The sequence below is a fragment of the Rhea pennata genome, chromosome 2 (genome assembly GCF_028389875.1).
Source record: "Rhea pennata isolate bPtePen1 chromosome 2, bPtePen1.pri, whole genome shotgun sequence".
NCBI lineage: Eukaryota > Metazoa > Chordata > Aves > Rheiformes > Rheidae > Rhea > Rhea pennata.
The window spans coordinates 7,684,913-7,702,944 of NC_084664.1; the positions used below are offsets into that span (position 1 = coordinate 7,684,913).

At 39.2% G+C, this 18,032-nt stretch overlaps 1 protein-coding gene and 1 long non-coding RNA gene across 8 annotated transcripts in view; one reads left to right on the forward strand and one right to left on the reverse strand.

Annotated features, from left to right (window-relative positions):
- The window catches only part of PRKAG2 (protein kinase AMP-activated non-catalytic subunit gamma 2), a 216,322-nt gene that overhangs the window by 52,301 nt on the left and 145,989 nt on the right, over positions 1-18,032 (reverse strand). The window contains exon 1 of one of the 4 annotated variants that reach the window (XM_062568792.1): positions 251-367. The exons of the other annotated variants lie outside the window; for them this stretch is intronic. Within the exon in view, the coding sequence (XP_062424776.1) occupies positions 251-337 (87 nt within the window). The 5' untranslated portion in view covers positions 338-367. Of the gene's footprint in view, positions 1-250; positions 368-18,032 lie in introns of those variants that run through there. 4 annotated transcript variants of the gene reach the window in all.
- On the forward strand, positions 147-16,894 carry LOC134136763 (uncharacterized). 4 transcript variants are annotated; one of them, XR_009957541.1, is made up of 4 exons: positions 147-236; positions 1,748-1,858; positions 9,664-9,828; positions 16,296-16,894. It is a non-coding gene; the product is annotated as an uncharacterized LOC134136763 (long non-coding RNA). The 4 variants fall into 4 exon arrangements; XR_009957539.1 differs by lacking the exon at positions 16,296-16,894 and adding an exon at positions 12,778-12,916; XR_009957540.1 differs by lacking the exons at positions 9,664-9,828; positions 16,296-16,894 and adding an exon at positions 12,778-12,916.

An 18,032-nucleotide genomic window follows, 5' to 3' on the forward strand; every position in this document is an offset into this window, starting at 1 on the left:
CCGGTCGGCGCCAACGGCGGCCGCGCTTCCCGCCGGCGGCGCCGCGCCTCCCGCCGCGCCTCGCCGCCGCCTCTCCCGCGCCCCCCCCTTCCGCGGAAGGATTGGTACATCCCGTTTTGCTGCAGTCGAGCCCGCTGGTCAGCAGCGGGAGGGGAAGGTAACTACCACTCACACGCGCATAGGGGGAACGGGAAGAGAGAGAGAGTTTTGCTGCCGCCGCTGCCCCCAGGAGCTGGGTAAGGCCGCCCACCTTTCGCAGCGCGCTCCGCGGCCTGGGGTGTTCGCCTGGCCGCTTTAGACTAGGGCGACGTGAAGGGGGAGGAGGGAGGAAAGTCATCCACTCCTCCTCCCCCCCCCCCGCCAGCCGGTATTGGTATGGTCCCGCGCGTTCACCTGCAAGGCAGCCGCGGGGAAGCCGGCAGTTCCACTGCTCCCGTGGGGGGGAGGGGGGGGGCGCTCTCCCGGGCTTCCTGCGCAGGGGCTTGCCCGTGCGGGGCGGGTCTGACAGGGCTCCCCGGAGCGGGCGGAGCCGCCATGGCGCGGCTGCCGGTGCTCCTCAGCGCCGTGTCCTCTGGGGACAGGTGCGCTCGTTTCCATCTCAGACGCTTCAGAAATTATAAGAGCAGCCCTAATGTCACGGTCTTCCACATAAGTGACGCATTTTTATGGAAAATGGCACTCTGCCGAGGACTGTGCCCCACGTGCCCTCTCATGAGGCGCCCCGGGCTGGTCAGAAGTTGCGGCAGGGCTTGAGCCAGGAGTCAGCGGGTCAAAGCTGACATCACACTTTAAAATGACACCTAAAGAACCAAAAAAACAGGTCTCCCTGCTGTGGCTCTGGCTGGCACGTTGGTATTTCGGAGCTGAAGCAAGGTGCCCCAGTAAGAGGCAGCCCAAGGCCCCACGCTTACCTGCAAGCACCTGAGCACGTAATTTCCACAGCCCAACCCACTCGCTGTTACCCCTGGCTGGGGATGGAGTTTATTCCCTGGGATTTACTGCACCCAGCTTTAGATGTCCACGTCTGAGCTGGTAGCCAGAGGTACAGCAAAATTAATAGAAACAAGAAAATAACTGAAACAGATTCATCAGGTATCATTTAGATTCATCATGTAGATGCTGGCATGTGGTAAGTTATACCTGGACCTCTTTGACTGTAACACGTAGGTCCCTACTGACTGTGTGGGAAGCCCAAGGTGACCAGCTCGGACGTGGACTCGCTAGAGTGCATCGTTAGTTGTACAAATTCCGGCCCTAATTAGCGAACACTTTCTGCCTTTTTTTAAAAGATTTTTTTTTTAATATTAATGATCTGCAGCCGTATTCTCCCCAGGCTCTTACTTTATTGTTTTTTTTTCCACAGAAACTTACTGTGCCTGCAGATTGTCTGCAAGGCTTGCAAAAAGTCTAGCCTTCTGTCTAGTCACCGCAGAGCCTCAAAGAAAGTATTGTCTGAGAAGCAGATTATTTCTCTGGCCATGGCAACAGATCTTGTGGGCAGACATGCACGCGCCCGGTGCTCCAAAGGGCTCACAGGAGCCATTAGAGGGCATTTAAAATTTGTTAGTCCCCAAGGAAAGGCTCAGACTTCAGAAGTTCAGCAAGCTCTTCGAGGAGGGAAGGGTGAGGAGGGAAGGGTGAGTAGGTCTGGGATAGCACAATACTGCATGTATAACATAGCAAAGCATGAGAGGTAGGGGGAAAAATTATGGGAAACCAGAAAGCTGTCTGTTTACCATCTCTCCAGTCCAGAGGAGCTTCAGACAAGGAAATAACCTCTGGTCTTCAAGGGACAGATGACCGCTGCTTTTTCCCTAGCTGCCTCTTTCCAGGGACACTCCTATGGATAGACTAGGAGGTAACAACTTCTAATTCCCCTTTCCCGTAAAGATCCTTTAGAAAGAAAATCCTAAAATATTTCACTCATAGCTATATTTTAAAAACAACTAGGAGCGCAATAAGTACTGTAGTTGATCAGCCACAGAAGATACCAAGGCAGCTGATACTAATTTGTAATATTTTCAGTCCACTAATTACAATGCTGTAGAAGTTGTTAATTATCTCAGAGAGCTTTAAAAGTTAAATTATTTATCTTTTGTATCAGCTGTCTTGATTTTTGATAAGGGTTTTTTCCTATTTTGTTAACAAAAAAAGGAGAAAAATAGGATGACATTTAATAGAAATAAGTTATTAACTGTCACGATTTTGTTTCTTTTTTAACACAATGGTTATTTACTCCACATACTAGTCTAGTAAATATTCTCATGTCTAGTAGACATGAGAAAAGACAGCTTCAAGGCTGTTAGTAACTGGAAAGGAAAGTGAATTTTCAAAGGCGTGCAGTGCCTTTCACTTGCTATAAAACACAGATATATGTTTATAAGACACTTAAGCCTATTTCATGCAATGAGCTACATTGCACTGTTGAACCTCAGAGCTTACTACAATATCAGGGTTTTACATTGGCAGAAACTGTATCTAGACTGGGAATACTAAGAGTAAGTCAATACAATTTAAAGGCAGTAATTTAATACATAACAGAGATTTGTAATGGAACCATTGTAGCCATGTGTCTCTGTACTGCTAAAAAAATGGGGAAAAAAAGAAAAAGAAAAAATTAAAGACAGAAACTCAATCCTTCTCTCTGTCTGCCATACCACAATTTGTTTAAGCCAGTCTTCGTACAAGCTGTTGATGGTGGCTTTCATTTTGCTCCTCACTTAGCATTCTGGCTTCTTCTTTTGTGCCTGTAGACAACACAGCAAGCCAGGACAGGGAACTTTGTCCATCCAGCTAGTTTTTAGCTGCCTGAGAAGATTAGTTTTCATTTAGGTCAGTTTGTGATCCAGCTCACTGTGCAGTTGTGCCAAGTGGCACTGGCAAAAAGGGATGCTAAAGGCAGATGTGACAACGGGACCAGACCTTCTGGAGACAGCCCACTCTTAGCTTAGTTCACAATGAACATGACAGTGGTTTCACCACTGATCTATTATACAAATTAGCAGATATTTTGAAGAGTCTTAGATACTAGCTCTCTCTACGAACACTGCCTGCCGTATTACAGAAAGATTACTGGTTGAAGGTAGGGAAAAGATTTGTCTTTCAAAGCAGCTATAAATCCCACTGAGATGATGTTATATGATGGTGTAACATTCCAATATCTGTTTATTCAAACCATTTGATCTACTGCCACAAGAGGTTTCTATTAACTCTATCCTAGGGATTTGTCTAGATTAGGATTTGAATGTTTGGTTTTGATGACAGGTAACTCTTTTTAACTGTTTATGATACCAATGTGATGAGACAATATATACTCTGTACACTAAATATTAAACAAAGGGCACTTTTAGATGATAAAAGTTTAGGATAAAAATATGTATAGAAAAGAAACTGCCTGAATAAATTTTTTCTTTGCCAGGTTTCAGTTCAGTCCTTACAGGGGCATTACTTGCGCTTAAAACCAGGGACCTATGACACAATGCTGATACAGAAGTTTAATATAGCAGTGCCAGCAATCTTTGTGAAGGCAAAGTAAAACAAATAAGTCAAGGTTGATACAACAACAAAAGTCATAAAAAGGTGGATGTAAACAAAAGAGGTTGTAGGACTTCTGGGAAGGCTAGGACTTAAAATTTAATAGGTAACTACTTACTTTGTCTATCTCTGCTTATTTTTTTGTTTTTTAATTTTGTAGGGTAAAGGCAGTTACTCATACTCTGCAAAAGTAGAATCAGTCCTGTAGGTTATATATGCACTTAATGATGAATATGTTAAAACATATCTGATGATATGGGAGATCTCTTTTATGGCTTATTAAGGGAATATCTTTATTTTCATAAGAATATGCTAAGTATTTAATCTGTAGCAACAGTTCAGGGATATGAATAGCAGTTAACATCAATAGAAAACTATTTTTTGAGGTAGTTTCCTGCCAGTTTACCTCCCTGAATTAGCAGGAATACATGCATTGGGACAGGGGTGGGGATCTGTCAGTGGCCGTTACCAGACCAGAGCAGCTCTATCAAAATGTTTAGAATGAGATTCCTCTCACCTTCACTTAAACATCTCATCAGAGTTTAGTTAGTAGTTATTCATAGTGGAACTACTCACCCTAGGCTGCTTCTCACAGCCAGTGGAGAAACAGCCATTTCTAGGACATTATTCTCGTGCTCTATTTTAGACAGCTACTTAAGATGAAATGAATTGGCATGCTGGACTCCATTCACTTTACCGACTAGAGCTCTACATCTTCATTTGATCAGATTATTCCACTTTATAGTATTTATTTCTAAAGGGGAGGGGAAAGGGAACCAAGGAACTATAAACTAGTCAGTGTAACTTTGATTCCAAGATATGTAAGGGAACAAATACTCCCATTTTTAAGTACAGGACAGAAAGTTCATCAGTAACAGCAAACATGAATGAATAACACCAAACTGATCTCAGCCATCTTAATAACAGGTTAGAAGTTTTGTGGTAAGCAGATGTAGCATATGTTGTATAGCATGAGTTAACAGGGCTTTTGACACTATTTAGCATGATGTTCTCCTAAGCAAGCCAGATAGCCTAGATGAAACTGCTGCTAGAGGACAAAAACATGTTCCCAAGGAAGGTGGTGACCTTTCTTTATCTATCTGGAAGGGTTTATAAAAGGGTGCCAAAGAGATCTCTATTCTGTCTAATATTCAGCATTTTTACTGATGACTTGATGAAGGAATAATGAATAAATGATCATTACATTTTCAGTTAACACAATGCTAAGAGAGGCTGCACTTCTAGGGATAGTATTAGAACTTAAAATAACCTCAAAAATTCCAGCAATGCTTGAAACAAACAAGTTGTGTTTTGATATGGGTAACTAGAGAGCATTAGACAAGTGAAAAAATAAGGACATGCAAAAATAAAATGGGGAAAGACTGGCTTACAGCAGTTGCACAAGGAAAAGATCTGTGAATGAAACTAAATATGAGACAACAGTATCAGATCCTTGGAAAAAACATCACACTGTCTACAAACATGTTACAGATAAGACAGGAAGAGCCTATTCTGTGCAGCCCAGGTTACATGCCAGCTGGGATACTGCATTCAGTATTGGCCACTGAACTCAAGAATGAACCAAGAGAGTCCAGGATCTATGAGGTCAAAAAACATGACAGGTAACAAAAGACTTGAAAATCTTCCGATTTTCTTAGTTTAGAGAGAAAGAGGGAGAGAGAGGGAGAGAGAGAAGATGACTGTAGGGAAATATAATAATCATTTCCCATAGTTGCAAGAAGGAAAGTGATAAACTGTTTTCTGGGTCCACTGGTAATGGGATAAGAAGTTATCAGCTTAGCCTTCAGCAAGGAAGTCTTAGGCTGGAGTTCAGAGAGCTTTCTAAATATAAGGATGGTGAAGAACCAGCATGCCTTGCTGAAAACAGAACAGTGAAATCTCTACCAGACTGGAGTTTTTTGGCAAAAGATTAGAAAAATATTTGTTGGGAATTATGTACATTTAGTTGATTCTGCTATGGAGGGAAATGAATTTTCAAAGGCCCTTCTAGAATTCTTTTATTTCTAAGTTTTCCAGTCTTTAGAAAAGTATATTTAGTCTTAGTATGAGAATTCAGTGAGAAATCTTTTATGTATGTTTCATACAAAAGCCAGAGTTTTCTGACAATCTAACACAAATGCGCTTTGCTTTGCTTTTCCCTCTCCAAATCAAGTAGCTTTAATTCTAAATAGGAAAAATACTAAAGCAAGTATTATTTGAGTAATGATAAAGGTTATATATTAGTCTTTGATGACAGGTCAGGAATTGAAAAGACAACCTAAAAAGAAATGCTGCTGCAAATCATAAGTCTGTGTGGAACAGGCTTATTCAAGCACTGCAAGAAAAGTGTTAGCTGCCCTTCAGTATGAAATATGCATTCCCAGGTAAATTCAGAGCTGCTTGTCACAAAGCCTTCCCTGACTTCTGATTGCTCATTTCATTCTGATCAGTGAAGGCAGCGACACTATTAATACCGATATGCTAGTGGTGCTGCTTGTACAACTCACAGTTCAGCAGTAAAACTGAATGCCCTTCGAAGTACTTCAGAAGAAAAAAAAAAAACCTACTTGCCTTATAAAAGCTAATGGATTGAAGAGCAACAAGAAGGAATTCCCATCTAAATGCAAATCAAGGCATACCCATTTTGAATGCAAGAATAAACTACAAATGGTAATTTTCCCACCATTTGCTAGTGCTACTTACTACAATTACAGTTTTATACAACTCAAGTAGTTAACAGCCCTTTTCGTGATGAGCTGTCAATGAACATTTTAGAATTTTTCCAAATTTATGTCAGATATGCCTACTCTGTAGCAGTCTGTTTGCACAAAAGTAATTTAGAACACTTATTCCTTATTTTTGATTTAATTTAATCTGGTTTATGAAGCAGAAAAAGATGAAAGTTATCAGAAAAAAAGGTTTCATCTGCTGGTTAAACTGTAAATCAAACTTCTTGTTTTCTGCTAGAGCGTGGTAACTGATATCAGTGGCTTACAGCAGCTTAGAGCACCAGAATCAGCAATGCTGAGATTAGGATCCCATCTTGGATCCCTTCTGTATTTAAAAATGCTACATGCATGGTGAACAGGGATGACTAAAGGTGATGACACTCGGCGAGCATATTATGTGGTTACAGAGTATGGCTGGTCCCAGTGTGGAGCTCTGGGCCTGGTTTGGACACGGAGTCCTCCTTCCTTCCAAGATCTTGGAGTAAACAGAGCAGCTGTGCAGTGTACATAGAGTTTCTACTACTTACTCTAAGGAATCTCTGTTTACCATTAACTCTAAACAGTCTCACCAAACAAACTAGCAAGGAACGGGACGTCTCATACAAAATCCTGAATTCAAGCTTTTTCTTCCTGCAGCAGGAGGAAATGCAATCAGGTTTGTTCTAGTCTTAAAAAGCTTTTGAAATAATAAAGGCTATAATCATTTCAGTGTCTACTGTGTATAAAGGAACCTGGGTGACAACTCTGAGATTTGAGTTTTTTAGAAGGCAACAACCTAATCCTGTACCAGAACTCAGCATTGAAAATCCACTCCGTAGCAGCACCCTGCGTTCCCCACTGGATCGTTACTGGTGTCAGTTCAGCGCTCTGTTCCTAATCTGCCAAATCCTCAATGAGTTAGAGGCGCAGTGTTGTTTTTACAGCTTATAACTGATAACTAACCTCCCATTGCAGGTGTCCTCAGACGTTACAGTAGCTATTATATTAATTACTTGATGCAATTAATTGATTAGTGACAGGCAGTTGCAATTGAGGGTCTTTAATAAGTTAAATGGATTGCTAAGTGAAACAACAACAAAATGTAGCCAAATTGAAACAAGGAATATAGGAATGGGTTTAGTGCTAGGAAAGATGATGAAATGGACAATTTACATTTCTCTTAAATCTTCACTGCTGTTCTAGTACTGAATGTTAAGATCTATATAACCAGACAACATGGTAACTAAAATGTGCAGAGTGATTTCACTTTTTTTTTTTTTTTTTTTTTGGAGACCCTTTCCTAAATATTTCCATGTGGAAATGAACGTGCAGTTTAATTCCAATGAGTTCTGCCACTGACTTAATTGGATAGATTTTCATTACATGACTTCCCTTAATTTTATATGAAAAACACAAAAAAAATAAAAGAAAACCTATCTAAGCACAGTGTCCTACAACCCCTTCTCATTTCCAGTCTGAAAAAAAAAAGGTCAGTGATGGAATTTAAGCACCTTTAAAAAAATAAACTTCAAAGGAAGTAAAAGACCAAGGTATAGTCTAGATTCCCAAACTAAACTCTTAAAGACAAGTCCAGACAGAAGCAGAAAAGAGTAAGGATGTGTTAACATAACTGCTAATAACAGCTATATGTCTGATTCTGGTATCACTGCAGCTCAGATAAGTCAGATTTTATATTAAAGAAAGAATATCAAAGAGGAAGTCTCTAAATAAGCCTTTGTGGACAACATCATTAATTCCTCAGATTACTCTCGTAGAATATAGGTGGAGTCTGAATCAATATTATCAGCATGATACATTATTAATCAAATAGCAGAACAATTTCAATTCTGTCCCTTTGAACACAAAGTTCAAAAAGTTACATACTTGTGAGGAACTGCCTTGAGTTGGCTTGTTAAGAATATTGATGTTACAATAGGACCACTTGATTCTGCAAACACATAGGAATATAACTTAAAATTTCAGACTATTCTAGATTTTTTTAAATGTAGTTTTCTTAAATATTGGTTATTGTATATACTTAAAAACTTATTCTTTAGCTGTTTTCACACATATGCTTGAGTGTTCCTGAGTCTGTTTGAAATGGGTCTTATCTGTTACTACACTGAATTATGGGCATGGTTGCAGGGAAGAGAAATTTACTGCAGGAGGGAGCTGTAGTAATCAGATAATAAGCAAGATTACAGTAGTTATGTGTGGTTGTGACAAACATACTGGTTTGATTTAGAAAAAAAAACAGATTAAGATAATACTAATGGTGACAAACAGGTAAGCACTATCTTGTTTAAAGTGGATGGAAAAAAAGAGTAAGAATGAGCCTGCACTTCCTTAGGGCTTCATTTACTGACATTGAATACAGAAGGATTACCTGTGTTAGTTAAAGTTAAGAACTTCTTACTTAAGTACTTTAGCTGGATCTAGGCCAGAATACTGCTGAGTATGCTACAGAACTGAAGCGATCTTGAATAACAGATTAAAAAAAAATAGAGCCAAATTTGATTTAAATAAATGCATTTACTGTATACCCCTTCCCTTTTTTCATCTTAGTGTTATATTTCAAAGCTTCAGTCATGGATAGTGACTTCAGTGTACAAACACTATTACACCACTTTAAATGATGATGCTTTTTAAAACTGAAAACGAATTATCTTTTCCCTAGCAAAGCCAGAAGTTACTTGGTACCATGCTTCAGGGTTGAGTAAACCCTGCAAAATTTTAGTAACTTACCAATAACCTACCCTTAAAATGTAATTTTCATGATCATGGCTAAACGTAGCAAATGTGCTATTCTGTAGCTGGACACTTTCTGCCCAGATAATCCTGGCTGAGGATCTCGACTGCTGCTGGACAGCATGCTGCTCGTGGGCCAGGGGGTCACGCAAAGTCACAGCGACTGCTAGCAGCCCAGGGCTCTGCCTGGAATAGTCAAAAGCTGTCTCTTGAGGTGGACAGAGATTATGAAGCATAATTCATTGCAATTATGGGAGCACATTAAACTCCTGAGACTATCTCGTACCACTCAGGGTCTGTACATTTGCAGTAGATTTTGTGCCCTCCCAACAGCGGACAAACTACGGTCCTGATATTGCCTCTTAACAGCGAGCCCATGGTTGACCTGTTACCTCCAGATATGTCATTTTTGCCAAAAAGGTATTTTTCAGGTGACATCGAATATATGTAGCTTTAGGACACTAACCTTTTTCATGAGTTAATTCCAGATCTGTTGCTGATCAATCCAGGCCTAACTTTTCTGTGCTGCTTTTCTGTTACTGTTCTGCATAAAAGAAATCTGCAATTTCTTTTAGAAAGAAATAGCAACATGCAATAGATACCTTCCTTCTCTCATGCATGCTTTCCCTTTTGACAGCCTCTTAACATCACAAATATCTTTTTGCTGTTTCAGGTAAGCTGCAAGTGAAACCAGATCATCCTACAGTATTGGTTCTGTGGTTTGACACTGTCTGGAAGGGACTGAGGTGAAGACTGTACTAAGCAAGAAGCATATCCAGTGTCTCAGCTAAGTGTATTATGATTGCAAACAATACTGTAAAGTGACCTAGAAATACTGGTAAGGAATTCTTCTGTATTGCCTGAACCAGTTCTAGAAAAAACTCAAATTAGTTCATTGCTAAGGACCTGGGATACACCTTCAGCAAGTTTGCCACAACTCACGTTACTGCAGAGCTTGTGTAGATGTGGACTGGAAAGTCTGTGTAATCATGGTCAGTGGTATGGGTGCGTATAGGGTGGATACGTCAAACACTGAATTCACAAGCACCTAAACTTAGATGTAGACTTGGTCTGTAATTAGATGTCTGCTAAGACCCCCAAATATTTCTTGACATGCTTCCCAAGGGTGATTTGTTCTAGCTTATCACACGTTCTTAAAATATGGAAATAAAGCATTACATTCAATATTTAACAGCCAATTTGAGGAGGCTTCTGTACATAGTATGGTATATCCTATCATTAGCAATAAGAAAACAAACTTTAAATTGTCATTACAAGTATGGTACTAGTTGAGCCATGAGAGAATCTAGCCTTTCTGAAGTCAATGGAAACTTTAGCATCGATTTCAGTGGAGTTAGGATTAAATTCTACCTACTGTACATTAAACTAGATGTAAGATCTATGAAGATCCCTCTTAACTTCTGAGGCACACTTTTAAGTAGAAGACTGGAAATTCAGAATCAGTTTCATTTAAATGAAGAAGTACAGTTCAATATTAAATTATATAACTCAATCAGTAGTTTGAGATTTAACTGGTTGTTTCTGCCTAAATTAACGTATTTCAAAGCTAATCATCTTTTGAGACAAAGAGCATCATCTTTTGAGATGAAGAGTTCTCAAAGCTTTGGACTCTTGTACCAAGGAGACTACCTGTGTCCTCTGCCATCTGCCACAGGGGTAGCCAGTGAAAGTGCTCACAGAGGAGTAATAGCAGTAGTTTTTATTTTATTTGGTTGATATTTTAAGCTTTTGGGAAAGGCATGCCAAGCTTAGAATAGATGTCTGGCTCTAGATCTCTAAAATTAGTAAGTATTTATTTAACATTAATAGACTTAAGTAGACACTACATTGGTTCATGTTTTTAAAGTAATTTTCATGGCTACTCATATTTTTTTAAAAAAAGTAAAAATGAGCAAGTCTGCATTCCAATATAAAAGCATCAAATTTGTGGCATGTGTGTGTATGTATATATATATACACACACACACACTAATCTGTATCTGATGTTCAGGACAGGATCCTATGATAATTCTTGATAACTATCAGTTCTTGAGAATGTCTGAATTATTTTAAATGAAGCTCTAAATGTAGATATCAGAAGAGCAGCCTATTTTAGAGTGATCTTCTGTGTAAATCTTTACATGTGCTCTGAAAATGTGGTAGCTTCCTACACATTATTATAGTCTCTAATGTAAAAGCTGACTGCTACAAACTTTAAATACAACATATGCTATGTACAGTTAACTTATTTTAAAGCGCTTACAGCTCTCATTCTAAAAATATCTTAGTACTGTAGAATTTTTTCCTGTATTTATCATCATATCATCTCTTTGAAGTAGGGAAGTGTTGCCCCCATTTTTATAAATGGGAAACTGAGAGACCAAGTGACTTACTTAGGGTCACACAAGAGATCTCTGAAAAGGCAAATCGTTGTAGCCACTTCTCTCTGATCTCAGGAGCATGCCCAAGCTCCTGGCACCATATTTTTCTCTTTTCTTAATTTCTGTTTTCCTTAACAACTCTGAAATGCTCTTTGAATTCGAGATTTATTCTCTAAAATGGCAGCAGTCAAATATGCGGGGCCCTAAGGAAAAGAACATAGGCTGAGGACATCTTTTTCTTCAAAATACAACCTCTAAAATTTGGATAATGGAAGAAACTGCTTGATGATCAGCTTGTATTATGTCCTTTTGTACTACAGCGGTGCTCATCAGCATTTTGCTGTCTCTTTCCGAAGGGGAAAGCCCTCCAGGAAGGAGGGCTGCGCACCATCTGCAGAAATGGTTCCTCACAGCAGTCCCCCAGAAATAGCTTTGCAGCGTCCTTTCTTTGCGTGCAACAAGTCTATTGGGATATGCTCCTGTGTGGCCAGTGCGCTTAAGGGAAAGGGGCAAGAGAGGAATCTTTTGTCTCATTTCATAAAGCTATTTCTTCATCAGTAGCTGTTTCCATTTCCGTGGGGAGCTGGGTGCTGAGGTCGTACCACTGCGAATGTTTCCAAGTAAACATGATCCCAACACCCAAAGCTTGAAAGGCCAAACACACAATGCCAGGCAGATAGCAATCTTGCAGCTGCTGCTCTCACGCTGCTCAGCCATCAGCTATTCCCCACTGTTGCCTGGAGCTCTCTTCCCTTCTGATTCTTGCGCTCTTTCCCTCTTCTAGTTTTTCCAAATCTTTGGTGTTTTCCCCAAGTCTTTTCCACCCTCAGCCTGTCTAGTCAGCTTATTTTCTTATCTCCAGTATTGCGGTAGTTATTTGTAAGTTTTTTTAATAAGTAATAAAAATTGTACAAAGACCCAGATCTAGCAGAGAGGCTAAGCACCCATGTAGCTTTAAGTGTTCTAGTACAGTTGACTCTAACAGGACTACCAACATACTTAAAATTAACCCCACATTTAAGTGCTTTCCTGGATCAGAGCCATAATGACATTAACATTAACCAAAACAAAATACCATCCTGGACTCAACAACATAAATACATAGCAACCTCAACCAAATGCTGCACTGTAACCTTCAGACTACCTTTCTTCAATGCCTTTTGTCATTGCTAGCTGTGTTATGACTACACTTAAAATCTATTCCGCAAGCGTATGCTGGAAGGGGTGCTTAGGAGCAATCCTATTTAAGCAAATGCTTACTTATGGTTTTAGAATTTGCTTGGCCTGTTTTGCTAGATCGGGCCCTAGCTCAATAAGATATTCAGGGCAAGGATCGTCTTTATGTTTCTGCTGAACATCACATATATATATACTATAAACTAACACTTAGTACTTTTTGTTCTGAGGTACAAGGAAGAAGTCTCTACGTGTCACAGGTGCCCTGGCTTGCAGAGATGCATGTGGAAAAATATGATTGATAGAATTTCTAAAATCTAAGATATTAACCTAATCCCAGGCAATTGTCTATAACCCTAAACATGCCAAATGACTAAATTAAAACATCTTCTGTTGAATATTCACTGCCTCGTGTTTTGCTGACCTTCTCCCTCTGATGCTTTTTCTCCATTACAGTACATTGATTCTGTAACTGTTTTGTAAAACACTTCAGCTTATATGCCCCATATGGTAGGAGGTTCGTCTTATTTTTATGATTACAAAGCATTATGCATACCTTGGGAACTGTAAGTAATTATTGTCTTCCTACAAATAAATACACACGGCCCCACCCTCAGTTCCAGCTGAGAATGCTTTTGTGAGCAAGCTTAGAGAATAAATATTTTACATTCATTTCACCAGCACAATGGAAACATTTTTCCAAGCTGCTGCCAAGATGGTATCTAGTCCTCTTCTGAGTCAGCAGCCCTTGCAGCTGACTTACAAATGGCCAAACTTGGCTGATTATAATCTTAAAAGGAAAGAAACACAGACATAAGCTGTAGTTTTAAAGAACTGTATCACTTTCCTCATGCATAAGCAGATAGTGACACTATATGGAAGTTTGGGAAATAAGCTGTACAAAGATAATGTTGTTTATACAGTTCCCCTTATTTTCTCCCAACTTCAATAGTTTATTTCATCCAGTCAGAGGAAGGGACTAAGAAAGGTTGTGAGTCAGAGACAAAAGAGTATCACTGCCTTATGTAGCTCATGTCCCATTGGTATCAATCAGCTCTTTATAGTCTTTAAAGCTCAGCTGGTTATTAATGGCAGTGCATCTAAAAATACAATATAGACAGAACAGGACCAGAAGAGGGACTGGGAGAGCTGGAGATGGTCAGGGTTCCCTCCCAAGGATCCCAGCCTCTGAAGCATTTGGCTTATTCCTAGCTGTATATTCCCTCTGGTTCATACATAAGCAGGCATGGTGCAAAAGAACAGGTTTGAAATTGCTTATCTTTCCTCAGTTCTCAAGGAATGTCTGTAATCCCAGTTGCCTCGTGAATGAACAGCCTAGACAGTAAATATTGCCTGCCTTCCTGAATTGCCCAAATATAGCTGGTAGGAAACTGGCAGCGGTCCTATATTAAGCTGCAGCTTTACATTAAATCAGAGTACGTATCAGGCTTCTAATAGCTATTAGAGCTTATTGAGAAGTTCCAGCCTCTTAGCAAAATAACAAGATGCCTATTAGATTAACAAATCTCAAAACTCAGGAGTAAAGTGTGTCATGAAAAAAAAGTACAATGAATAAAACCAGGCTGTCAATCTTAAACCACCATCTTAACTAATGTTACTTATTCAAAAGATATCTATTACATGGACATACAAGGTCGGATCTTCAGGATTAGCCTTTTTATACCATGCATAGTACAGGACATAGGGCAATAAAAGTAATTTAGCTTTAAGCCACTAACTCTCTATTCAAGATGCTGAGGTCGTGAGTTTGGTGCCAATGTCTAACTTAGAATAGACTAGATGCTCTGGTTTTAACTGCCTTAGCTACCTACAGCCTCATGAGAGCTGTCAAAGCAGCCGGGAATTCATTGGGCTCAGCACTCTGGCTATTCGTCCTTTCTACCTAACCTGTCTCCTTTTGATCTTGGACTAGGAGGAACAGAAACTGTAGGACTTCATGCCATTAAAATAAATTCCTCACTGAGTGAATCCAGAGATAGTTGACTAATTTAGCTCTGTGGCTCCAGAGAGGGCCACAAACTGAAACAGTCACTCATTTCCTTAGGGGAGAGAAATTTATGTCACGTAATCCCTCTACATCCTAACATCGATTGCCACAAACGTGCACACTGCATCCAGAACACAAATATATTAGGAAATCAGTGTTTCAGGATGCTGTGACTTCACATTTTTTCCTAGATCAAATAAGTATTTTTTTTTTTAAAAAAAAAAAAAAGCAAATTATCTGCTACAAAATGGCTAGTAAGCTGTTTGTCACATATTTTAAATACTAAAAAGGAGAAAGATACTAAATGTGGCTTAAAGATAAGACTAATAGGAAGAAGGTGAAATGACAGAACAGAATATTGATAAAATAGGAGCTGTAATTAAATAGTTAGTGTATGGTATAGTTGAAGCTTTCTATTTTTGTAATGTTCCACATGAGTTTACAGATTCATTCTTTTATATTCCACTAATTCTCCCTATATACTTTCTAACCATGTTAAATAATTCTTCTGTGGTCCTACACTCAACTCAGTAGAGCCACCTTGATAGTCTCTCAAAGGAGCACGAAATCAAATTAGATGAGCTCAAGACATTTTTCCATTAATACCACACGTAATTATTACATAGTTAATTTACACGGCTATTCATTTACTAGGTTTGCAACTAGTTACATCTCAACTATTAGACAAATGTATACCATTTTAAAATTAAGTACACTTTCACTCAGCAACAGTAGAGAGAAATGCTTAAACACTGATGGCATGTTACAGCCCATAAGATCATTTGGAGAATAGGCTCATCTCCCCAGAGGATTGCTGGTATTATGGCCCTTAAAACTAGCTTGGACATAATAATATTGCAAGAGCTTTCTTCACTAGCAAATGACAGCCTTTCTGGCTCTAATTTCTGTGATCAGTTTACTGTAGTGTAAATCAAAGCTGAATTATAGTAATATCTTGGCACACCAGTGTATTGCCTTAAACCACATGAATGCTGAAATAAGGAGTTCTTGTACATTTGCAGACTGGATTCCTTTTTCCCCAGCCTGTGCTTTTATTTTTTTAAGACAATGTCAGAATCAAAGAACACTTCTTTTCATCAGATTTAAATCTTTAATCAGCCAGCTTGATTATGGGGCTCTGATAGGTGGCATGATTTTTTGGAGACAGCCACAAAGAAGGACTGGCTGCACACATCCCAGTTCCCAGGCTCCTTGCCAGAAGCAGTGTGTGATGTAATAGTCTTTCACGCTGAACAAGTTAACAACCGTGTTTTTGAGTTTACTACATTTTGGCTAAGAAACAGCATGAATAACATTGCAGGGAAGTGCTACTGTTTAACAAGCAGGTATTTTCTGAAGCAGCCTTCTGCTTCCCACTCTGTACTTAGGATTGGAAGAGAGAGTCCCAGCTATATATGCTACCTCTCCTCTTCCTAATGCTGGAGCAGCAACAGTTGTGTAAAATGGATGCAGACTGGATTCCTCTTGTGTCCAGACACCTCCTGTGTCTGGTATCTGCAGTTTTAACAGGACTTACACAAGCTAAGGGTAAGTTTAAGCTTGTCTTCTGGCTGAGATGACATCTTTTTGAGAGTGCTGGGAAATTGCTAGGCTTGAAGTTTGTTTAGAGACTGGTGGGTGACTACCACAATCAGATGGAAGGGGCCTTTTTCAAATGTGTTCTGCCTTCTTCACTTCTTCTAAGCAGAGGAAGCCCAAAACCTGTTTTTTTTTTTTCAGAAAAAGAAGGCTCAAAAGGAACTCCTCAAGTTGAAGGAGCAGCCTTTCTCTCTGGCCTGGACTCTTCTTATGCAGGGAAAGAGGAACGTTATAAAGGCTAGAAAATGATACACCATAAAAATGTTTGTAAGAGACAGGGAATACTGCTATTTTCAGTGTCTTATTTGTCAGTGGAAGAAGAAAGGACAAAATATAAATGATACAGCCGCATAAGCTCAACATACTACATTCCACTTTATAATATGGGCAAAGCAGAAACAGGGAAAACATGTTTGTTACTGAATTTGCAACCTCTCCACATTCCTTTCACAGTTAGTAATGTCACTTTAGAGAAGAATTAAGTTATCATTCACCACTTACTGCCTAAAGGTTACACAGTCTAAATAACATAAGGCCAAAGTACAGAGTCATGAACTGTACAGTTAAAAATCAAGTTGCTCCTGCCCCATTTAATGTGGTGCGCACTAATCTTTTGGTTTAGCTTTGATCTCTTATCAGCTGAATTTAACCTTTTAACTCCACTACTAGAAGAAACACCTACACACACCCAGAGCAAAGCTTATATTAGGCTGCAACAGTGTGTTACAGATTCATCACATCTAGCTTTGGGCACCTAGCTGAAATGCCTCAGTTAGAAACGCAACACCTGGAGTCACTCCCTTTATAATCAGTGCAAAGGGCTGTTCAACCTGCTTAAGACCTGATTCATCCTCTGCAAATGCCTCTCTGTTAAATATACAGACAACTAGAGCTACTATACTCCCAACTTAAGCAGCTCAGATAGGTTTCTAAAGTTAGGTGGGATAAATACGGGTGTTAGTGATTATCACAGACATCCATTTAGCATGGAGTTAATTATTTAGCTTTGTATACTGTGTTGAGATGATACTCCTTGAAGCAGCATCTCCCTCTGTCAGGAACTGTCTCCCACTTTTTATTCCCCTTTCCAAAATCTAAGGCTTAAAACTTACCTTAGAATAGATACTAAGTGCTACAAAAACCTGAAAAGTTTAGATTGCTTCTACTGGGGAATAAATATTGTTATTTTTTTATTCCATGTTTTCTTTCTTATTGAACAGATACTTCAGGGCCACAGTCCCAGACATATATATGTAAAAAAAAAAAAAAAAAAAAAAAAATTAGGTACACAATCAGCTTGAAATGCAGTTAATTCTAACAATGGGTTGAGATTATTTCCAAGCCATTATACTACACTTTCTGCTGTTGTTTGTTTTGTTTGTTTTATAACACTTCAGGGTTTGGGTCCAAGGGTTCCTCTCTGCTACTGCAATACATACAACAACTGTGAATCATCACACATCAACACCACTAAGTAAACATTGTAATAAGTACAGGAGATTTCAGCTGACAGTGCCCCATAGGTAAGACTCAACTTCCTTCAGACGTCAGCCTAAGCTTCCCTCTTGCTAATCTATACATCTAACAGTGTTGCCAGAATGAAACATTTATCATATAATTTATAGCGTGTTCTTAAGATAACTGGAATTGTCATGCCCAGAAACAGTGATCTCAGTAAATGAGTTTGTCTTTTATAGATTTGTTTATGGCATATGCGTATGAAAATAAACTTTTATTAACATGCAATGGAGAAACCAAACTCAGGATTAATGAAAATAGCAAAATGTTTGAAATGCAATAAGCAGATCAGAGTTGTTGTCTACTTCTTGCCATTTGCAACAAATGCTAGGGAAATAACTTACAGGGGAAAACCAAAAA